Below are 23,832 nucleotides of genomic sequence, written 5' to 3' on the forward strand. Positions count from 1 at the left end.
GCTGCGACTGAGGCCATCTGGCTGGAGCTTTACCAGGATTTTATGCTGTGGGCCTTCAGCCAACTGTGGCCACCTGCAGAGGTAAGAACACTTGTCAAACATGCTGAAGATAAATAGTGACAAATGTCTCAAAAAGCAACCTCTCCGATGTGTTTAAGTCTGACATTTGTCACATTTTGTTCTTCATCTAAGCAGGTATGTGTTTGTGTGATCACATAGTCATTGTTTCTGAGCCTGTGTGCTGTCATGTCCTTCATATTTCTCACACTGAGTTATTTCCCCCTCAGGACCTGAGACCGCTCGTGTCCTGAGTTTGTCCTGCAGAGCAACACAACATGAGCGAAGGAGATCATATATTCACTCATCATCTGTGAGAGAAGTCGCGCTGTGGTTATTATCTCCCGTCCGTCCCGTCCTGAGAGCTCCGGAGCATCATGGAGTCCGTGGTGAGAGTCAAGAAGACGCTGAGGACGCCCATCAGGAAGCTGACCAGCTGTGTGTCAGGGGTGAAGGAGAGGAGGTTGTGTGCTCGACGCAGGAACAAGAGGGGCAGAGGTGGGAGAGGAAGAGGAGGATGCAACAGGTTAGGGAGCAGGACCCCTCCTCCGCGAGGTCCACTACACAAAGACCCGGGTGTCATGCGCTCGTACCAGGCAGACCTGGAGAAGGAGAGGTGAGTGACAAGATGATGTTGAAACACAACATATAGTGATGGAAGTACTGACACCACGATACACATGAGTGGAGGTCCTGTTTTGGAAATGTTATTTATACGTTGTTATTTAAGTTACTTCAGATTTCTACTTAATTTTATTATAAGATGAGTATTGCTGTTGCTGTGTAAGCAGTATTTTATCATAGTTTGTGAATATATCACAAGATTTAAATGTAAAATCTTCAGCTGTAAAGTAGTAGCCGTTGCTGTGAGGTAAATGTATGTTAATGTTAAAGAATAAACTACATTCCCCTTGAAAAGTGAGGCTCAAAATGGACAAACTCAAGTGGAATATCTTAAATTATTCTTAATTAAAGTACTCGAATAGATGAATTTTGATTCTCTCCATCAACAGAACGAAAACAGATAAATTCACAGTACGTGTGCTTTTGTGGACACATGTTGTGAGCTAGATGAAAGACGTCTAATAATTGAACTGAAGTTTCACATCTGTGCTTTGAATTCACAATGTTTTCATAGTAGACACTAACAATGGGACTGTCTGCAACGTCCCTTTTTGTTAGAGAGACGGAAGCTCAACAGAGTCATGAAGATAAATGAAGGCCATATGCTGCGCCAGTGATGCTTTTTTAATTAAATTATTTTTGCCTCATTTGTGTTTTCTGTCTCTGTTTACAGACGGCAGCGTGAAGCCACCAACGCTCAGAAGAATGCAGAGAGAGCGGCTATGAGAGCTCACTTCAGGAAAAAATACCAGCTGTCTGAGGTCAGTTTCATTCAAGTTTTACCAAATGTGTTTGTGACTCTGAAGTCATTCATCTGCTTTGTTCTGAAATGCTTTCTGAGAACAGTTTCAACAGTTTCTGATTCATTTGATGTGTAATTGGCTCCAATCCTGATCACATTTCAGACTAATTTATTTAACTTATTAACTTGTAACAGCAATCAATTGGCATAACTCAGTGGTGATAAGCGCAAAATAAAGTGTGGACAACTCCTTGTACAAAGCGTATTCCAAAATTGAGTGTAGTTTGCTTTAAATAAAATTTTAGAAAACAGCGCGATATTCCATCACTTTATGTATTTTTACACATGCACAAGATGCAGATAAAAACCTTTAATCATATCTATTAATACAATATTTCTGAGGTCTGTGCAGCCTTTGCAGAGGAAAGTTACTTTCTCAAACCTTCAAAACCAAATAATATGGCAGCACTTTACTGTTAATTAATCATTGTTGTCCACACTTAATGTTGGCTTTGCATGGGCACAAGCATGGGGACAAATCATTTAGATTGTCAAGTAAGTTTTTAACCAGTTTTCAGCCTCTAACCCTCTGTTTCCTCTTCTGTTTAACAATTAGGACTCCAAGGACACAAACCACCTGAGGTCCGTTGGAGGGAAAGTGTCGCTCCCCCATGAGCTGTCGAAGATCATTCACCCTGAAACCAAGAGCAAGGACAGCGGCTTCAACCTGCTGAAGACCTTCCAAGGCCTCAGCTTGGGCTCAGTGACGCTCACAGGGAGGAAACACAGCAAGACGTTCACTCCTTTACCAGCAAGTGGGGACGCTTGTAAAGTCATGTGATCGATACCTGATCACAGGGATGATCAGTGTGCCGCCTTCTGATTGTAGCCTCAGACACGATCGCTGCTACCACACGAACTGTGCTTACACTCACATACAAACTCAGTTCATGACGTTCATTTTGTACTTGTTGTCTTTTATGTAGCAATAATATGTTTTCAAGGAAATTCTTTATCGTATATAAAACAACCTAAATATTATTTAAGTCGATCAAACCTGTAATAAATTCCATTAAGATAACCTTGTAAATAAACCAGTCAGTGAAAGTTACATCATAAATGGTTATATTTTAATTTAAATGGTGATGAAATCATCATATTGATTTATATTATAATGATTCCAGTCAACTTTTTATATAGGCCTAGTATTACATTACCTTTTAAAAAATACAATACACTTTTATTAAGAACCACTTAAACACTTACTTTTACTCTAATTATTATTATTTTAAGATACGTGTATAATTTAATCTAGAAGCTACTGTAGGTAGTTTCGTTTTGGATGCCACATCTATGTAAATAATATAGATCCATCTGGGTGATCTATACACAAGTAAGGAAACTCAGGGCAACAGTCTCCCATCCTCACACGTAATGAGACTTAATATTTACGTTTGTATGAATTACAATGGTCGGTGTTTCTTTGTGAATACCCCCTGCAGAAACCAGGAACTCAACAAAAACTTAGTAAAAAGACACCACAATAATGTTTCTATTTTTTGTTTATTAGTTGTGACAAATAACTTGTAATAAAGACTTGTTTGACCAGCTGGACACGCTGTTTTTATGGCCTTTACATGGTGTGTGCGTGTGTGTGTGTGTGTTGAATCAGCCTGACATTTGGGCTCTGTTGTGATACTCTTGAACGCTGACCTTCACATCCATGAATCATCATTTGCAATCAGTTCTTCAGAACGATAGAGCACTTTCAAGGATATGAGGTTGGGTATGGAGGCGCGAAATAAGTCAGAGAGGACATCAGCGAGGACGAGGACAACCAGGGGTGTCAAAACTCCAGCCGAAGAACTCATCTTGTTCGGGCCACGAGGAGCATGAACATCCAAGTGATTGTGTGTTTCAGAGCCAATGGCGCCTGTGGGTCCAGAAATCTGCTTTGTGGTGTCGCTCCACAAAGATCTCTCTGTATGACCGCAGCGGGGTTGGTGGTCGATGGAAAGTCAGAGGGGAGAAAAGGAGCTGACAGCGCAGGAGTGAGAAGGAAAGGTGTGGATGGACGGGTGAGGAGCTTCGAGGAGATCCCTCACACAGGAAGGAGCGGCTGGGTGAACTTGGTGAAGTTCTGGAAAGAAGATCGTTTCCGGCAGCTCCACAAGCATATGGAGAAGACCTTCATCGCCCTCGGCCCCATTTACAGGTAACAGGAAGACAGCTGCTATAAAAAGGTCAGTGTTGACTATCATGGTGCTCCAATATGCTTAAAGCGCGTGTGTGTGTGTGTGTGTGTGTGTGTGTGTGTTTGAAGGGAGCATTTGGGCACCCACAGCAGTGTGAACATCATGTTGCCGTCTGATATTGGTGAGCTATTTCGCTCAGAGGGCCTGCACCCCCGACGCATGACCCTGCAGCCCTGGGCGACACACAGAGAGACGCGGCAGCACAGCAAGGGAGTCTTCCTCAAGTCAGTACCACAACTATGAATGTCTACTGCTCATGTTGTTGTAATATGTATCCTATAAATCTGTTTGAGCAAAGGCCTTCTTTCTAGGGACGAAACACATTGTCCCCACTTTGTATGTAAACATGAATTCAAGTAAGAAGCACGTTTGTGTTTTTTTTGTAAGACATGAACTAATTATGTTTATTAGAAGTCATTTACTGAGTGTACAGTATCTCCACTCCACACAAAGTTGAGAAGAACTCATCTGCTTGAGAAACGTTTTCTAGCTTTCCTTCCAACCAAGTTACTTTGCTTCACAATAAGAGACACACCCATACAGCAAGGGAGTATTCCTCAAGTCACCCCTGTGTATATGCATGTGTACTGTGTATCTGTTTAAGCACTCACACTGTGGGGACTCGCCTCCTTCTGGGGACAAACTACAGAGTCCCCACTTTACATAAAAACATGAATTCATGTAAGAACTAGGTTTGTGTTTTTTTTAGTAAGGCATGTATTAATTATGATAAAGGTTAGTAGAAGTCTCACTCACTGATTGTACTGACTTTAACAGCATCTCTACTTCAGGAATAGTTGAAACAAGTAAGAGACACACCAATAATTTCCCAAGTCAGTTCCACCTCTGTGTATATTCATGTGTACTGTGAATGTTGTTCTAATATATATCTTATAAACCTGTTTAAGCACTCACAGTGTGGGGACTCGCCTCTTTCTAAGGACAAAATACACAGTCCCCACTTTACATAAAAACATGAATTCATGTAAGAACTAGGTGTGGGTTTGGGCTTATATTAATTATGATAAAGGTTAGTAGAAGTCTTCATTCACTGATTGTACTGACTTTGACACCACCGTGTACATTAGTACGGATGTATATGTACTGTAAACCTGTTTAAGCACCAAATGTGGGGACTCGTCTGCCTTCTGGGGACAAAATACAAAGTCCCCACTTTGTACTATAGACAACATTTTATGTAAGAGTTTGGATTGTGTTTCTTATTTTTTTGGTTAGGCGTTTAGTGGTTGTGATAAAGTTCAGGCGAAGTCTTTACAGAGTGACTGTACGGACTTTGACACCTCTACTTTAGTAAGGCAACAGCACCTCTGCTTGAGAAAGGTTTCCAGCTCTCCATGCCAGTTCCTTTGCTTCACATTTACTGATGAAAAGCAAAGCGTGTCCACTTTAACACCTCGCTCCAAATCCTCTCTCCACAGGAACGGCAAGGAATGGCGAGCTGACCGTCTACTGCTCAACAAGGAGGTGATGATGACTGCGGCCGTGAAGCGCTTTCTCCCCCTGCTTGATGAGGTGGCGAGTGATTTCTGCCGGATGCTGCGGGCGAGAGTGGAGAGGGAGGGGAGGGGCGAGGAGGGAAAACGTAGTCTGACCGTGGATCCCAGTCCTGACCTCTTCCGCTTCGCACTGGAAGGTCAGAGATCGTTCCCGGTGATTTGTCACCTGTGGGTTGTTTTCTTATGTGCTCTTTTAATGTGAGGATGGATGTCTGCTTCATTTTCACAGATGACTTATAGCTCTGGCTCTTTTTCTGTCCAGGAAAAGGGAGTTAACTTAAGAAGAGTGTAAAAGGAGAAGTGTGTGATGGGAACTCCCACCTCTCAATGTCATATTTCCTCTTCACCCAGCAGTGATAGACCTTGAATTCCTCAGGGAGGGAGGAGTATGGATTTATGTCCTCCCTTTTGACAGCCTCTCATTCACCCTTACTATCAGGTTGAGTCACAAATGCTGACGTAGGCTGTGACAGCGTCTAACGTCAGAGGAATTACACAATCTGCATCTCTCTGTTCCTGTTCCTTCTCTTTTTCAATTCAGTCAGTTTAAAATCTAATTTCAACTTGAGGCGCATCTGAAGTCAACACATTGTAGATGTAGGAGGTCAAGGAGAACGTGCACCTTTAAAAATAGATTCACCAACAAAGACGATCAAAGCTCCGGCATTCTTTCACCAGGTCTGCTGCTTTCATGTGCAGCGTGACACATTCACAAGTGTGCTTATGTGACTTACTGTGCTAAACACTTATGTACATCTGTGTTTGTGAGTGTGTGTATGTGTGAAGAGAGAGGAGGTTGTGACTTTGAGTCATGCTGGTTTGCTCCTAATGGACCTCATCACACCAGGCCAGGTGCTAAGCCGGGATAGAAATAGGCCGCCAAGAAACTCTATTCCAGTCAGTGATGTGAAGTTAATATGACACAAGCAGGACTGATGGATGCTGGATGTTTGCCTTGGTCCGAATCCTTGAATGCATCTACTCCACTGAGCTGACAGATTTGTTTGGCATTTGCTCCAATGAACGCCGCAGGGGGGGGGGGACTAAAGATTAGCCAATCAGCAACACGCGAGGGGTTAGCATCCTTGTCAAGATTTTTCAAGATGTGAGCTGAAATGAACCTAGCGTGATGAGATGATAATTATGAGGTGCTGTAATAGCTGAATCCATAGTGTATGGGCATCATAGCCGTGGGGGATGGGAAGCGTGGTCAAAAGTAACCCTAGGGGATGCACAGTGTTGAATCAATGCGGAAGATTTGTGTGAGTCTGTGAGACAAACTTTTTCGGCTTCATACGTCACTGAGCAGCTTTTTTAGGACTAAATGAGGCCCCGTCTCCGATACTGTATTCAGCTCTCCTCACACATCTGTGGGGTGGGGGCGATGTCAGACTGACGTTCGAAACAGAGCCGTGAGACGACATTTCTGTCTGATATTAGGCGAGGTAGATATCTGGTGAGAGGAGATAGTTCCTCTGGGACAGTGTGTGCTCTCAGAAAACAAAGTTGTGTTTCAGCATGATTTGGAGAACACAGTATTGTTGCTGTCACAGAGAAGGTTTTTTGGGGGTTTTATTTCACAATGTGTCATCCAATGGGACCATGTAATCCTTGAAAGCCTAAATTTAAAGCATGAAAATATGAGACAGGAGGTTTTTTAATCTACTTAAAAAACTGTCAACCTTAGTGTTTGTTTGCCAACCTTGAAACACTTGCCTCACCCACCCATACACTTTAACCCCTCCCCCCTTGCAGCCAGTTGCCATGTGATCTACGGGGAGCGTATTGGCCTCTTCTCATCCTCTCCTTCCATGGAGTCTCAGAAGTTCATCTGGGCAGTGGAGCGAATGCTGGCGACCACCCCACCTCTCCTCTACCTGCCCCCTCGCCTGCTTCTCCGTATAGGCGCCCCCCTATGGAAACAGCACGCCAGTGCATGGGACCACATCTTCAGCCACGGTAGGAAGGAATACAGGCGTACCCCCAAGGCAGTGAATAAAGCGCCATAACACCTGGATGTTTAGTTGATCTAAGTGTCATCAATCTAGTTCAGAATGACGCTCATACTCTGTCATGGTTTCCTTCCAGCGGAGGCGAGGATCCAGAGGGGGTACCAGCGGCTGTCATCATCCCAGAGAAGAGAGTCTGAGGCTGGAGCAGCTGGAGGCCAGTACACCGGGGTCCTCGGACAACTCCTGGAGAAAGGGCAGCTATCTTTGGACCTCATCAAAGCCAACATCACAGAGCTGATGGCAGGAGGTGTTGACACGGTGTGTATGTGTGTGTATGTGTGTCTGGTTGTTGGACTTCTTTGACCTGCATTTGTAACTGTCTTTGTGTCACCACTCATCCCGCCCCATCCACAGACTGCGGTGCCCCTGCAGTTTGCTCTGTTTGAGCTCGGTCGTAACCCAGAGGTGCAGGAGAGGGTGAGGCAGCAGGCGCGGGCGTCATGGGCACAGGCAGGTGGTGACCCTCAGAAAGCCCTGCAGGGGGCGCCACTGCTGAAAGGCACAATCAAGGAGATTCTCAGGTACAAAATCAAGACACTTCCTGCTGCTTGTGCCACGATTTACCTTCTTGTGGGCCCCTGGGAAATCTTTGTCTCTAACTCCCCTTTAACCTTCACTGTGCTGTGCAAAAGCAGGAGCATGCTCTGGGCTTAATTACAAGCGCTGAAATATCTGAAATTAGAATTGATTTCTAGTAATCCTGAAATGATGTTGACAGAAAGGTCAAAGGTGACATCTAGGAAACTCTGTTTGTGTCCATGTGTGTTGTATCAGGTTGTATCCAGTGGGAACCACAGTACAGAGATACCCGATCAAAGATATTGTTCTTCAGAATTACCACATCCCTGCTGGGGTGAGTGATCAGACCCTGTTAGTTTCTACTTATATTCATCTACACAGATACTCAGATACATTCAGTGCTACAAACAGATGCAGTGTGTTTATTTGTTTCCCCTCAGACGATGGTCCAGGCCTGTCTCTACCCCCTGGGGAGGAGCGCGGACGTGTATGAGGATCCACAGCGTTTTAACCCCGGCCGGTGGAGCAGCAGCAGAGAGGAGGGTCAAAGCGTGGAGGGGGCGGGGTTTCGCTCTCTGGCGTTCGGGTTCGGGGCGAGGCAGTGCGTCGGGCGGAGGATTGCTGAGAACGAGATGCAGCTCTTGCTTATGCATGTGAGTGATAGCAGATAGGAGAAGAGGAGGATATACTGATGTTAAAGTACCAGAACCAAAATTTTGACAAAGTCCTTCAATTAAATTATTAATTAAGTAAGAGAAGAGAAGAATTTACAGCTACAATTACTTAAGGTCTGGTTAATGGTTGACTTACAGTCAAAATATTAATATTGCAGAAAGCTTGCCCCTGTGACTCATGGGTCAAGGTGAAGCTTATTTGACTGTGTATTAAGTTGTGTAGTGCTGTCCAGTGGTTAACGACCTTTGGGGTCACGGCCCCTCGAAGGAACCACAGGACAAATCTAAGGGGGTGTCAGATGATGAATGGGAGAGGAAAAAACTAAAAACAAAGTTCCTCTACATTAAGCAGCAGTTTAAATGAAACCCTGTGAGCCTTCAGAGGTTTAATCTCTCGACGTCACAGAGATCTGAACATGTGGCTTTAGGCGTACAAATCCAACGAGAGAAGGAATCAATGGTTTAATCTTGAACAATACATAATATTCTTGTGTTTTTGAATCTGTGAAGTAACTAGAATCTGAAGCTGTCAAAGAAATGTGGGAGAGTAAAAAACTTCTAGCAGGTAGCATGAGATCTTAAATATACTCAGTTGTCTTCAAACACTGCTTTTATGTAAAGCATAACTATGATCCTTCTTAACATCTCTTCCACTCCGTCTTTGCGCCTCCCTCCCCCCTCTCCCTCCCTCCATCCTCCCTTCTCCTCGCTCCTCCCTCTCTGTCTAGATCCTGCTGAGCTTCCATCTCAGCGTGTCGTCCTCAGAGGACATCAAAACCACATGCACCCTCATCCTCCAGCCTGAAACTCCGCCAAGGATCACTTTCAGGAAGCTCTGACGCGCACACACACACACACACACAAGGAGAAGGGACTTTTGAAATCAACATTTGCAAGTTTAATCACACAATACAGCCTCTGTTGCTCTCCCTTAAAAACAGCAGGATTTCACATGACACTTATTGCAGCTTCTACTAGGTTACATCCTCACACACTTTGCGTTTGTCCCAATAACTCATAAAGCTGATTAATAAAGTTTAATTTCCTCCCTTTGTTGTCTTTAGTGCGACAAACCTTGCAAAAGCAACGTTAACATTTCTGTCCACCAGATGGCGCTAAAACGCACTCAAACCCATTTATTGACATAAGTCGTGCATGTCCCAACACATACATCACACCACCATTCTTTCAGTCTCAGCCCTCTTCATGCATCCAACAGGTTTGTCCTTGTCTAACTTTCTAAAGATCTAAACTGTAACGCTTCACTTCATACTGTGACTGTGCGTTGTGTGTATGCGCGGTGTAGCAAACCCTGTGTCTGCACACTGTCTGCTGTTTTTGTAACATGTTCTGTTGCTCTAATCTTTGCTGCTGTTTGTTTCTGTCACTCTGCCACATACCGATCACTCCCTTTTTTTCAGTTGTATGTGGACAGTTTCCATAAAAAGACTTTTAGGCGACTGACTCACAGGTGTTTGATGTTAAAGACTGAAAGGTGAAAAGTTCTCCTGTATTCTTCTGTGCTTCAAATTTTACATCCACATTATATTATTGCACTCTGTTCTCCATGTGTAAAAGCGACCTTTACTCCAGACTGGGAATATTAATTGCAGTACGATTATATCATACTGGGTGTGTGCTTCTCGGCGCAGAGAGCTGCAGGGTAGATTATCTTTTGTCAACTCAGGAGCAAAGGTCTGTTTGTCCTCCGGCTAACGATTTACACCCTCTGTCAACCCCCCCTGGGTTCATGTGTGACTGTGCACAGATCATACACTGTAGAAGAAGTGGGTGTAACCTCTTAGTTTCCAGATTGGAGCTGGTGTGAAAGTGACTTAAACATAAATGTTTCTCCAATGGCCAGCAGGGGGCAACTCCACAGGTTGCAATAAGAAGTCTGATTTTGTATAAGTCTACCAGAACAATTACCCTACTTCCAATTCATTTATTCCCTCAGTAAACATTTGTCTGATGAGTGCACGGCCTCAATCCCTTGTCTACTCTAAATAAAGCATACGTTCCTTATTTGAAGTCCTATTTGGAATAGAATATGCCTCACAGTGTGGCTTCCTGTGTTCAACAATGTGCTAACAACAGATGAAGCAAATTTACAAATATGGTCACCTCCCCCAAAAAATCAAGACGACAGCAAAAATGCCAAACTCCAGACTTTGAAACGGCCGTCCAAGAATCAATGAACCGCTTCATAATGGACACGCCAACTTCTTAACAGGCAGTGGTAGAGGTGTAACTCTGCAGCTCCTAACTTTATAGAAACCGGTAAGAAACTCTGAGTAAACTGTGTCACAGAGTGGAAGAAACAACACCTCTTCGTGTCTCCGACTTTGTTGAAGTCTCACATTTATGTAACATCGGTGGTCCAAAGTTATAACTGACGTGAATGCAAAATGTTTCAAAGGTCCAGAAACAACAAACCTAATCCGTATCTTAAAGGTGCCACTTTTCGATAAGTCACCCCTTTAAAGAGGGCTTAGAAGCTATGACAAACAAAAATAAATAAATGCGTAACTAATTATTTATTTTTATATGCCATTAATTCAAATTCACATTTGTGTTGTCAGGTTGAGGCCAGTGTTTTTTTAGCTCTTTAGTTCTGAATGGTAATTCCTCCACTACAGTGTTTGACCTCTGACCTTTCGGAAGTGCTGCAGGCCGTCTGAACCAAGACACATTTATAAATAACTGATTAACATCTCTTACTGCTGTCTGTAATTATTGTAAGAAGCATTTATCAGTGACCTATTAAGATTAATAATAACAGGTGAGTTACTGTACATCCTGTTGCTTTAGGTCCATTAGAAAGGTGTTTTCACACCGTCTGAGAACACAGTTGCTCTTAAAACACAGCTGTGATGATTTGTTTGTCGATTAATCACACACTGACTAATCGTTTTAACAGAATTTACAGTGGTGCGAAAAGTATTGCAATGATTTTCCATTTCTAGTGTAAATGGGGTCAATGTGTCAAACTCCAGGTTAGGATTACATAATCTACAGCGACGCAGCAAAAAGACATGTATCACTCTGTCCTGTCGATCACTCTAAAAGTGTGCTGTCATTACTTGATTTAAACTGATATTATTTTTAGCATCATCTTTGCCCAGTCATGCTGAAGCCAATGATTTGATCAAAAATCATGCGTGCGTTGCAAGCAGTGGCTCCACTCCAAGCGGTGTGAGTGGGAGGAGAGACGAGGGGGCAGCAGAGGAGTCAAAGGGTCAAAGTGAAGGAAAGAGGCTGAACTAGGCTTGTTCAGGTGACACTACACTTAGAGAATGACAAGTGTATGACCTGAGCAGGAGGAAGCTCTTTACTTACTCTTTACTTTACTAAAAATTACAGAATAAAATCTGCAAAACTCTTTAATAAGACAATAGAGGAGGAGGAACTTTGCCGTGGATTTGTATCTCATTAAGAATGGCCAAAATTGGTACATCCGGTAAGTTGATTTATGATTTCTTTTGAGTTTTCTAGATTATAACATAATTAAAGCAGGATTAATACCTGTATCTATCGTTGAATTGAACTGCCTTACAAAGGAGCTTTGTGTGTATGAGTCTAGTGTCAAATAATTTGTACCTGTGAATTACACAATCATTTCCGTTACTCAACTGCCCTCTTAACTTGCCGGTCAGTTAAAGTGCATGTTGTGTTTGTCGGATGCTTTTGAACTTAAGTGCAGAGTCATAGTTGGCCAAAAATCAGTGCGCCCATCGATCGCACGCACGCTGACCTGCAGCAGGAATGTGACCCTCTGCAAACAGGTCACACCGATCACCGGATTCACCTCTCTTATCAGCCATAAAAGTGTGCATGCACCGAAATTGTGCAAGTGTTTTTGACCTGATGTCTGCTTTATTTATAGCCAGCCTTCCAGTAACAGGTACATGTGTATGTCTGTGCGTGCGCGTGTGTTTCCATGTGTACACTGTGCGATGTGTCAGAGGAGGATCTCAGTGGGACACGTAATGATGTGTGCAGCAGTGCGGCAGAACTGGGTCACAGGGAGGTGGAGAGAGAGAGAGAGAAAAAAAGACAGGAAGAGAAAAAGAGAGAAAACACGGAAAGCTACCGAATCCACAGGATGGAGGATGATCTGTGTGTGTTGACATTTCCTGTCACCGCTTTCAACACGGAGACTTCAAGCTTTGTCTTTTTCTGCGTGTCCACTCACCACAGAGGGCTTTGATTTACTGCAAACAATGAAAACACTAAGTGAGAGACATTGGTTAATAAGGTCTTACAGGTGATGCAAAAATAACAATCAACAAAAACCAAACGTAAATTTAGTTATCATTATTTTCTATAGAAATGTTCATCGTCAAATTCCTCCTCTCGCCCTCCTTCATCCTCACCTCATCGCTCCTGTTGAGCCGTGAGCAGCGGCCTCGTCGTTCAGGCTCTCCTCTCGTCCCCCTCGTCTCCGGTCTTTACTCTCTCCTCCCCTGTGGTGGCAGAAATTGCAGGCTTGACTGAGTGTGACATCCTCTAAAATGGATGCCATTGTGCTGGCTCAAAGCCCTCAGCCAGGTACCACAGTGATTTGCATGAAAGGTTCCATTTGCAGGTTTTTACTCTCAGGTTTTATGTCGAGACAGGTGGTGTTACTGGGATAAGGTGTTAGGGAAAGGCAGTAAGAACATATCATCCCAGTTTAAGAAGCTAGTAATAAGATTTCAATGAGTAAGAGGTGAGAAGATCCTTGTGTTTGAGAAATAGAAGAATAGAATAATAGAACTAGTCTGTGTGGAGTTTTTTTGTCGCCTGACTTATCGTAGCTGACTTATTGGTAGACAAAAATAATCTACATCATCAAATAACTGAACAAAGCTTCTCTGATTAATATTTTTAAGGTAACAAAGGCTCAACTATCTTCATACAATTTGTAGCGAACCACTCAGAAAGATGAAGTCACAGATGTTAGCAATTTCCTTCAGCTGTACCTAGCTTAGTAGCATCTTTCAGCTCATTGTTTTGATTGTACAACCAAATTTAATGTTTTATTCACTCTCGGTGCTCCCTAAGCTTCATTTCCAGCAGCAGAAGGAAGCTGTTTTTTGTGGAAAAGCTCAAGGAAAACCGACTTTTCAGCACCTGCTGAGCACCAAACAGCTCAGGCAAAGTTAGCAAATAGCTGGAGAAGTAAGGAAGCAATAAGCAGCTAAGTCGTCCCTCAAAAGCGAGCGCAGACCAAACCAGGGCTAGAAACAGAGTTAATACTGGGCTAAGATTCATCAGGTGGCCTGAAACATAACTCCAACTAAATGTTAATGTTGTTCTTTGTCTGCTAGCTTAATTAGCAACTGTTTGCTTACACGTTAGCCAAAAGCAAATAAGGCGGCGATGTTGTGTACTATCTTGTTTAGCTGAATAAATCTGCAGGTTTAAGAAGTACGACTTTAACATCGGTAATATACTATAACTGTTGTTTTCTGTACTCTCTACTTACAATTTGTAATTTACTCGCAGGGAGTTTGTCTGGTGTTGTTTTAGGATGAGGAACATGAAGCTACTACAGTGACAGAAAAATGCAGCCATATCAGTCTGCCTTTATTTTTATTTTCTCTAATCCCCCGTCTTAAACACAGTGGGAGTTATTCTATGTATAAATAAGGATTGTGTCTTTCTTAAATGACCTGAAATTCACATCTTTATATGAAAGGCTTGCTGGTTTATGATTTTCATTTGTTTCAAAAGTCACCACTTTATCTTACCTCTGCATGGCATTAAAACATCTCTTTTAAAATGCCATTTTGTCAGGTCAATAGTAGGCTATACTTGATATGTATTTTCAATCAGATCTATCTCTATCTCCACATTTGAAAATCTGTGGAGGCAAGTCTCCTTTTTTATCTCTACTTTTAGAACTTGTTCTTTATCAGCACAAAAATGACACCTCTTTTAGTTCATTTGTTTTCACAGGTGGGGTTGGCAGTAGAGTTTTCATGACTGACTTGAACCCTGCTGACAACATTTCTCTGCCGCTCCAGCTCGCATCAGGCGCTACTCCGAGGCGATGACACTGCCGGACTCTTTCATCCAGCGCCAGCAGCTGGATGCCAGCATGGCCGACACCTTCCTGGAGCATCTCTGTCTGCTGGACATCGACCAGGAGCCAATCACAGCGCGCAACACCAGCATAATCTGCACCATTGGTGAGTGTGACTGCCGGGTGCAGACAGCGAGTCTCAGTTTCAAGTTTGTTTTCTGGCATCTGTTGTAAGTCATCACTGGCAGTGTGTCAGGCCGGGTGCTGGGTGGCCTCCAGTGTTGGCAGGGTTTGATTCTTGACTGTGGCACATTGGAGCTCACTCAGCTCCTCTTCTGCCCAGAAAGAAAGAAAATATATATATATATATATATATAAGGAAATACAATGTACAAATCGCTTTTAAGCTCTTCCAACCCTCAGACTCTTTAGATATCACCTTTGAATCCTCACAAAAAATTTCTCGTCTCAACTTATCACGTTTAACCTAAAACGTCGTTACTGTTGCACGTCTCCTTTTTCAGGTCCTGCATCCCGATCGGTCCCCAAACTCCAAGAGATGATCAAAGCAGGACTGAACATCGCTCGTCTAAATTTCTCTCACGGCTCACATGAAGTACGGACAGTACATGTGTTTCTTGTTCTTATACACATATTCCTGTGTTGGTCTGTCCTTCAGTCATGTATTGATTCTCTGTCCCTCTCCCTCCTCCTGCCTGTCAGTACCACGGTGAAACCATCAAAAACATCCGAGAGGCGGTGGAGACGATAAACTCTGACCCCTTGTATTATCGGCCGGTTGCCATCGCCTTGGATACGAAGGGTCCAGAGATCCGCACCGGATTAGTGAGAGGGGTAAACATGATGTGCTTCATCTATCAGGTCATCTAAATCTAATCAGTCACATTCAGTCAGCTGTAAAAGGGATGAAAAATTGCAGAGTGCTCGGTGACATCATTTCTTACAAGTTGTTTCCTGCCTGAAAGATCTGTTTGTGCGTCCTCGTTTTGTCGCCTTTTTATTCATAATCTCATTGTGAAATTCTTTGTGTTGACGCTGCACGGCATCTGCTTAGCTGAATAAATAACTCCGCGCTGTTGGAATCCTCGTCATGCTTTAATTAGCTTACAAACTGCTCTGCGTGACGAGAGAGAGAGGCACACTGATTCTTGCTTGTTGTGTCTCTTCTGTAGTCTGTTGAGTGGCTTCATTGACGGATAAAAAAGACGTCACCATACCATTATTGTATATTATACATATTTGATGGATTGTTTGTGTTATATTCTTGCCAACTAATTCAAATTTCTTGGTCTTAAATATCATGAACGATGATGTCATTTCCTGCATGTTTTGGCAGATTAGATGTAACTGTAACCGTAAGAATGTGGCTGACAGGAAGGATGACTCATACTCTGTAATAACATCGTCATTTTATCCCAAAACTGAGACAACACAGTAAACATCAAGAAATGATAGGCAGAGAGCAGCTGACATATTTGTCTGATTGTTATAACCCCACATTATCATCCTCATTAGAACATCATTGGCACTTGAAACCTTACCAGAACTATTCAGCCACAAACGCCATAAAAACACGGGTTTGTAGAAGCTCCCGATGCCATTATATCCAACAGTTATGGCTTCAGACAGCCTGTGGAGTTGAATCAAGCCAAACTGCTCAGACGCAGGTTGTGGATTTGCAGCAGCAGAGGAAGAGAGTGTGTGGAGGAGAAAGACAGATCATTTCTGTTTGTTGGGTTTCTTTGCATGAGCATCATGCGTATCACAGATAGATGTACGTCAACATACTATGTATGATAAAATTAGAAATGTGAATGTTTCCATATTTTTTTTCTTACATTTGTCTCCTCTGTGTTGTGCAGAAAGTGGAGGGGGAGGTGGAGCTGGAAAAGGGCAGCACTGTCCGTGTGGTGACAGCAGAGAGTGACAGAGACAAGACAGACGGCAAGATTATCTGGGTGGACTATGCGAGCCTGCCCCAGGTCGTCAAGAAGGGAGGAACCATCTACATCGATGATGGCCTCATCGGACTCAAAGTGGTAGAAACAGGTAACACACATTTGCATTAAGATGCGACCTCTTTCTACCTTTACTTACCCACTGTTTTCTAGTTTTACAAGATATACACGATCACTTTTGTAGTGAAGAACTCATACCTTCATACATACAGGAGCATACAGTGCAAAAGAACATTTACATGCAAAAACATATACTTTCATACCTGCACACACAAATGGCCCTGCTACTAACTTACTAATAACTACTCATTTTCATAACCTTTACTGGAGTTCATACTCGTCCTTTGTTCTGTTTTGTTGCCTCAATACATCATTAGTTGGCAGAAATGCACAGAAGAGCAGCCCATTCAGACCCATAATGATCAGCCCCCTCTCATTCTGAATGAGATTTTTCCAACAGAGTGACCTTCCTCAGCTGAATAACCTTTTTATGAACAGAGGATTCCTTGGAGCCTTCCAGTCCCTGAACAAAATGTGCTTCTCCACCATTATAGTGGTAATGTAGTCTGGATCATATCTGAGGCTCTGCAGACCGCTGTAATTACAGGCTCACCTAATAAATACTGTCGAGGACTGAAATCAGATACATTTATGGACCTTCCTCCGATACATCTGAAAGAAAGCATTTGCATACATTTCCCTGTAGATGTCTCATATAACCTGCATGAAATCTGCATTTCTCCTGCAAGACAAAGAATTTACTCTATTTTAGTAAATGATTTCAGTTAAGACACCCTTTTTATGATCCCAGTCTTCACAGAGAAGTGTTCGTCCTTAATTCAGGGTTTTCACGACTAATTTAATGGACGTCTCATTTCTTCTGCAGGCTCTGACTGGGTGGATACGGTGGTGGAGGCCAGCGGGCTGCTGTGCAGTCGCAAAGGCGTTAACCTCCCCGGCTGCGACCTGATCGGCCTGCAGGCGGTCAGCGAGCGAGATGAGGCCGACCTGAGGTTCGGGGTGGCGCAGGGCGTGGACATGGTGTTCGCCAGCTTCATCCGCTCTGCTCAGGATGTCAAAGGTGTGCGGCGGGTTCTGGGGGCGCACGGGCGAGATATCAAAGTGATCAGCAAGGTGGAGAGCCGGCAGGGGGTTCAGAAGTAAGTGAAGGAAAACACTTCAAATCCAAACCATTAGAGTTATTTTAAGCGATGTAGCTGGAGGCGGGGGGAATTCCATAATGAGGCTGTGACAGGACTGATGGGCGATGGTCCCCTCCTGTGGACAGCCGGCTGGCAGTGATGGATGCACATATGTCAGCTCTGGATGTTACACATCTCTGAAAAGCAATCTGTGCGGCTGACTGTGTGAGATATATCTGCCACTTAATATATCTGACACACTTAATGTCACAGCTCTGTCATCCTCATTACGTACCTCGCGCTCTCTCTTGCTGCTCGCTGGCAGCTGACAGTGTGTAACTAGAGCTGTGATTTAAATTAATTATTCAGATTGGATCATAAAGATTAAATTTTACACGGTTATGATGCTGCGTATCGATATAATTAATCAAACGTCCTGTTTTACATCTACTGCTGCTGTGTTTTTCCTAAATCTGCATCCTTACACATCCTTGTTTACATATTTCTAATATGATTTAGATCACAGTGCAACTCTATCCTCAATATGTTTTCAGGATGCAGAAGCAGACAACAAATTATTGCAGATCTAAACCTGCATTTGAATGTTTCCTGGATATTGACAGAAACACAACCAGCATCATCATTGATTTTTTCCCTTCTTGCCTCTGCTTCCTCGTTGCATCTCGCTTCTCCTTTCCTCCTCTTTCCCATCGTCCACTTTCTTTCATCCCCAAACTCCAAATCCTTCCTTCGTCTCCTCATATTCCCTCTCCATAATCTCTCTGTCAGTTTTGAGGAGATCCTGGCTGAGAGCGACGGCGTGATGGTTGCAAGGGGCGACCTGGGGATTGAGATCCCAGCGGAGAAAGTTTTCATCGCGCAGAAGATGATGATTGGACGCTGCAACTCCGCCGGCAAGCCCGTCATCTGTGCCACACAGGTCAGGGACGAGAAAATACACACACAAATACACTCACAGAAAAGAATGCATTTATGATAAGATATGCAGATTTAGTGTTATCTAATTAAATGTCAAATGGGTCCAAATAAACAAACACAGATACACATTAACCTTGCACTTTGACCTAATGTTCCCACACAAACACACACTCACTTGTCCGATAAATTCATCCTCAAAACACACACACATTTCCTCTCTTTGGTTAAACACATGCACACATGCACACACACTCCTGAAGCCATGTTGAGTCACAGTGCTATATCTTGTTTATGCTACAGCCCTTGACTCAGAGTGACAGTGTTATAGCAGGTTTGCTAACGGAGACCTGAGTACACACACACACACACACACACACACACACACACACACACGCTAATCAGCATTAGCAGCAGCTTCTTAACTACTGCAAAAATTCAGTCTCTCAGGCAACGCCGCCAGCTATCTCATTTTCCGACTGTCTGCCGAGCTTATTGACTCATAACGCTGAGTCTCTGGGATGCCAATAATGATCACGCACAGTCACCGCCTGCCTCAGTCTAAATGATCTCTCATTTCTCCTCCACTACTGTCCAGCCATCCACAGAGCCATTATTTCCTCTCTTTATTCTCTCCCTAAAGCCTGCAAACAAAAAGGCTTATTTTTAAAGGGTGTATTAATAAAATCCCCTCACAGTGCGTTATGGAGACATGTTGATGTGAGTTTAATGTGAAGCTGATATGTGTGTTTTGAAGATGCTGGAGAGCATGGTGGCTCACCCACGACCAACCAGAGCGGAGGGCAGTGACGTCGCCAACGCCGTGCTGGATGGAGCCGACTGTGTAATGTTATCTGGGGAGACCGCCAAGGGACTGTTTCCAGTGGAGGCAGTCGCAATGATGCACTCGGTGTGTGTTTCTGCGTGCACGTCATGTCCACTCTGTTACATCTGACTTAGTGCCCTCTGATAAAGCTCCCCTCCCTCTCTCATGACTCTATCTCAGATCTGCAGGGAGGCAGAGGCAGCCATTTTCCACCAGCAGCTGTTTGAGGAGCTGCGTCGCCTCACTCCTCTCTCCTCTGACCCCACAGAGGTCACAGCCATCGGAGCTGTGGAGTCCTCCTTCAAATGCTGCGCTGGAGCCATCATAGTCCTGACCACCAGTGGCAAGTGTGTATACCAAACCAACTCCCAGACAAGAACATATTTTTATGGTTAAAAAAATAGTTGGGTAAATATGCTTTTAGCTTTCTCCCTGAGGGTAAGACGAGAAGATTGATACCACTCATGTGTGTACGGTAAATATTAAGCTACAGCTAGCGGCCAGTTAACTTAGCTTAGCACAAAGCTAGCCTGGCTCCGTCTAAAGGTCACAAAGTCGACCTATCTTGACCTATTACTAACTCATTACATGTTGTTTGTTTAATTCTACAAAAAACAAAGTGTAAATGGCTTTCAGACAGTGCAAGGCTAGCTGTTTCTGGTCTGTTAGCTTAGTTCAGCTAACAGGCTGCTTTCTCTTGCTGTTTTAAAATGTGAAACTATTCCTACAACGGTGTGAATGTTAATAAAAAAGGTGAATATGAATTGAAACTCCACTCTGTTGCATGAAAGTTAAATACTCTGGAACTCCCAGGATACTGATACTAATTCTTGGTAGAGGCAGACTTGAATAAACCAGGTTTTTCTTCTTCCTCTTGGACAGACATACAAGCTGTTTAAAGGTTGGAGCAACAGCTGTTTGTTCTTTTATCCCAGAACGATGCTACAGACTTAATATTGCCGTGCTGTTCTCTGCTTTTGCGTCCTGAGGGTAGAGTTAATGTTGACTATAATGTTTATTGTGTTTCCCACATGTTGCTGTATATTTTTGTGTGTTTAGACTGCTATCGATGTAAACTAAATGCCTGACCTTGCTAAATATAGATTTCTCTACACATGCGCCACACACATACTCTACATTTGGATGAATATTTTTAAATAATCAAATATGTAGACCCAATTCTACATACATAGATAGCTGATAAAACACAGCCAACTCACTTAAGATTTAAGAATAAAAATAAAGATAGAATTAGATGTTGAGACTTTAAATGTCAACCTCATTGTGCACGAGAGGGAAAGTCAGAGGATTCTGAAGGTCATGAGGATTTCATGGCAATCTATCCGATAAATTTCAGTCTTGAACAAAGTGGTTGACCAACTAACCGAGCCGTCCTCAGAGACTTGCAGCTAGCATGGCCAGTAGTTGACTTTCATTATTTGAATGGCAAAAACTTCAGTCACAAATACAGCTCAACTTATAAGAGTTTTAATAGGAGCAGTGATTGAAAGACATTTGAAGTTTTTTGAATGTGGTGTTTGAATCCATCAGCAAGGGAATACGTTATAGAAAAGTGGTTTAAAGTTTATTTCTTTACTAGGATTAAAGATTATTAATATATGAAGAGTATTGATTTTCCCTCCTTCTCACCATCCTTTTGTCGTCCTTCTCTCTCCAGGTCAGCACATCTCTTGTCCAGGTACCGCCCACGCTGTCCTATTGTTGCCGTCACCAGAAGCCCTCAGGTACAGCCGGCCTCTATGAACTAGCAGCAGTGCTGTTTGCCTCGCCTCAAACACAACTTATTGTTAATGACTCATACTTTTCAAAACTGAACAATGTGTGATACAGTCAGTATTTACCCTCGCTGACTGGGTGAATTCATGTGTGATATTTTACTGCACTGTAATTCTGTTTTATGGCGCTTTCAACAGAGCTCTTTATGAGGGTGTTGTTGTAAAACATGAGCACAAACTGTACAAAACTCCTGCTCAAGATTACCTTTCATTTTAAAGTCATGTGGAGTTAATCCACACAAGATCCCCCTCCACATGCTTAATGCTTCATATGGAGGTCAGAGGTCAGGGTCAGATTCAGAGCAGCACGTCTGGACCTGGAGTGAACACATTCAGCACAGTGCATGGCTGCTTGCATGGGGGCTTGACACCTGTAACTTCTAAGGTAGATTTGTTAAATCTAAAGTTGAAATAGATATCCCTGGGTGAAACGTTTCTTTCCAAGAAAATGCTTGCATGACATTGATAATCTTATCTTATTTATAATAGTAGTATCTGTTTCTGAAAGTTTTTTTTGTGACCTCCTGGGGGAGTCCTGACGCCTATGTTGGAATCAATGATCTAATGCCAATGTGCAGTTTCCCTTTCAGTGACAATTCGGTCCAAAGGTTATCTATAAACAAAGGTTAAACTGAAAGCCAGAGTTTCTTTAAATCTGTAGTGCATATTTGATGTATTGATATTTTTGGTGAACTCCTGACCTTTCCCCACCACCAGCAGCAGAAAGCAAACATTTTTTATGACCTGAAATCAATTATTTAACCAATGGGGAGCATGAACAGGAAAAAAAGAAAAGGACCCAGGATGGAGCCCTGTGGTACACTACACATCAGCCAAACAGATGAGGAGGCATAATAATAAACTGCAACAGAAAATAATACTGCCTGACAAATATGAGGCCAACGAGTCCCTGTTTTATTCACCCACTGTAAGGCTCGGCTTTTAGATAGTAGCTGAATAATTACATGTTTGAAATAATCAGACACACAAGCTGAGCTAAGAGAGATGTTCACTATGGTGAGTGGGAACGGGGAGGTCTGAAAATAGTCCATAGAACTAGTAGAAAAGTACGGATAACAGCTGTGACATATAAAGGACACAATGAGATTAAACACATTGATTTTACAATGGTTTCAATACTTTTGATCTGAATGACCTAAAGACCTTTTCCCTACTTTCACACTCAGGACTGTTCCATACAACAAATTAAAGCATTTCCCTAATTTAGCTGTTTTTGTGAAATACTGGACACCTACAAATCCTCATGTTAATCATTCATCAATTAATTTGTATTTATACAGGGCCAAATCATAAAAAAAGTTACCTCAAGACTCTTTACAAATACCATTTTCTGATGATTTTACCTAAAGGTAGCCTATATAAGGTGAAAAGAAGTGGTCCGAGCATCAAACCTTGTTGAACTCCGTGACTAACTTTGGCATGCACAGAGGACTTATCATCATGTACAACTGAGATCAAATATGCACAAATCCTTCTAATTAAACAATCTCAGAGGGAAAATCACTCTTGGTGTCACAAAAATAAAGATTACAATATTTATTTTACGCATTCACTAATTGAAGTGGTTGATAACTTTCAGTTATGTCAGGGAGTCACTGTGGGGCGTCTAACTCATGAATGGTTAAATGAACTGACAAATAATACACATTTTTCAACAGTTCTCTGTTATGTTAGCCTGGGAACTAGATGAATCTGTAAGCTCATGTTTTATTTGCTCTTTTGTGATTAGTCTAGTGATGGCTGGCTACTGCTATGTAACATCACCCATTAAATCATTACTGAGGCTTTACAGTGTCTGTGCTCTCCCTCAGGTGGCCCGTCAGTCTCAGCTGTTGAGAGGAGTGTTCCCTGTACTCTTCCACCCTCTGCCTGCTCCCGTCTGGGCTGATGATGTAGACAACAGGGTCAACTTTGGCATGGACATAGGTCAGTGTGTGTGTGCGTGTGAGTGTGAGCCTGCTCATTTACATGCTATGATACTGTCTTACTCACACTCTCTCCCTTGTCTCTCGCCTTCTTCCTCCTCAGGGAAAGCAAGAGGATTCTTCAAGTCGGGCGACATGGTGATCGTGGTGACAGGCTGGATCCCAGGGTCCGGTCACACTAACATTATGAGAGCAGTCAATGTGCCGTAAAGACTTTGACTTTAAATCTGACTGACAAGCTGACCTGCCAGTGTTAAAGCCTTTTTAAGGCAGATTCTACAAATGCGACGAAAACCTGACATTCGTCTGCATAAAACTAAATAATCATTACTCTCACAGATCGATTAACAGAAGAACTTTGCCAACGTCACCATTGTTACAAATAGTTACAGTATGTTTAGGAAACACTTGTCATCAGAATTTGTGTTTAACGTGTTTTGAAAGCGATGACTCCCTCAAAATAAAACTTGCACATTAACTTTAAGTTTCAGTAATTGATCAATCCTCTTTTTTCGTCTACACCTCTGGTATTTGTTGGATTAAAATGAACAGTGAACATTTTCTCTTTGTCTGCCTATGTTGAGGCATATCATTCTTGAAGGTCTTAGGGGAGTTTGCAGATAAGGCCTTTCATCCTGTCCAGTGCCGGGAGATGCCGAGATGATGGTGGGTAATGAACTACACCCTTTTGTACACAGAGATGATCCAGATGCAGATACATGTGACGACTATTCTCTCATAAACTCGTTATATCTGCTCCTGTGTGGGGCTTTCTCATGCCTGAGGAGCTTTAATGT

At 42.9% G+C, this 23,832-nt stretch overlaps 2 protein-coding genes across 2 annotated transcripts; both read left to right on the top strand.

The window, feature by feature from the left end:
* The first annotated feature begins 434 nt into the window (after positions 1 to 434).
* Positions 435 to 9,239, top strand: cyp11c1 (cytochrome P450, family 11, subfamily C, polypeptide 1). Its single transcript, XM_069656355.1, has 12 exons — positions 435 to 673; positions 1,355 to 1,442; positions 2,040 to 2,260; positions 3,312 to 3,638; positions 3,747 to 3,902; positions 5,118 to 5,332; positions 6,951 to 7,154; positions 7,284 to 7,465; positions 7,562 to 7,728; positions 7,982 to 8,060; positions 8,167 to 8,379; positions 9,129 to 9,239. The coding sequence occupies exons 1-12, from the start codon at positions 435 to 437 to the stop codon at positions 9,237 to 9,239; spliced, it is 2,202 nt and encodes a 733-aa protein (XP_069512456.1).
* Positions 9,240 to 9,597: 358 nt separating this feature from the next.
* On the top strand, positions 9,598 to 23,502 carry pklr (pyruvate kinase L/R). Its single transcript, XM_069655764.1, has 12 exons — positions 9,598 to 9,619; positions 14,412 to 14,576; positions 14,935 to 15,026; positions 15,134 to 15,265; positions 16,294 to 16,480; positions 17,276 to 17,549; positions 18,321 to 18,471; positions 19,225 to 19,377; positions 19,474 to 19,640; positions 20,972 to 21,038; positions 22,922 to 23,036; positions 23,139 to 23,502. The coding sequence occupies exons 1-12, from the start codon at positions 9,607 to 9,609 to the stop codon at positions 23,243 to 23,245; spliced, it is 1,623 nt and encodes a 540-aa protein (XP_069511865.1). The 5' UTR covers positions 9,598 to 9,606; the 3' UTR covers positions 23,246 to 23,502.
* The last annotated feature ends 330 nt before the right edge of the window (positions 23,503 to 23,832 follow it).

This window comes from Semicossyphus pulcher, unplaced genomic scaffold (genome assembly GCF_022749685.1).
Source record: "Semicossyphus pulcher isolate SPU_LCO1_2020_fin unplaced genomic scaffold, fSemPul1.0.p SCAF_9, whole genome shotgun sequence".
Lineage (NCBI taxonomy): Eukaryota > Metazoa > Chordata > Actinopteri > Labriformes > Labridae > Semicossyphus > Semicossyphus pulcher.

What these genes read in the sequence shown, in the direction of transcription:
- cyp11c1 (XM_069656355.1), top strand. Translation starts at nt 435, where the DNA reads ATGGAGTCCGTGGTGAGAGTCAAGAAGACGCTGAGGACGCCCATCAGG. An exon ending in CTTCCGCTTCGCACTGGAAG is followed by an intron (nt 5,333 to 6,950) that starts GTCAGAGATCGT and finishes CCCCCCTTGCAG; the next exon opens with CCAGTTGCCATGTGATCTAC. An exon ending in ACAATCAAGGAGATTCTCAG is followed by an intron (nt 7,729 to 7,981) that starts GTACAAAATCAA and finishes GTGTTGTATCAG; the next exon opens with GTTGTATCCAGTGGGAACCA.
- pklr (XM_069655764.1), top strand. An exon ending in GCACCGGATTAGTGAGAGGG is followed by an intron (nt 15,266 to 16,293) that starts GTAAACATGATG and finishes TGTGTTGTGCAG; the next exon opens with AAAGTGGAGGGGGAGGTGGA. An exon ending in CAGTCGCAATGATGCACTCG is followed by an intron (nt 19,378 to 19,473) that starts GTGTGTGTTTCT and finishes ACTCTATCTCAG; the next exon opens with ATCTGCAGGGAGGCAGAGGC.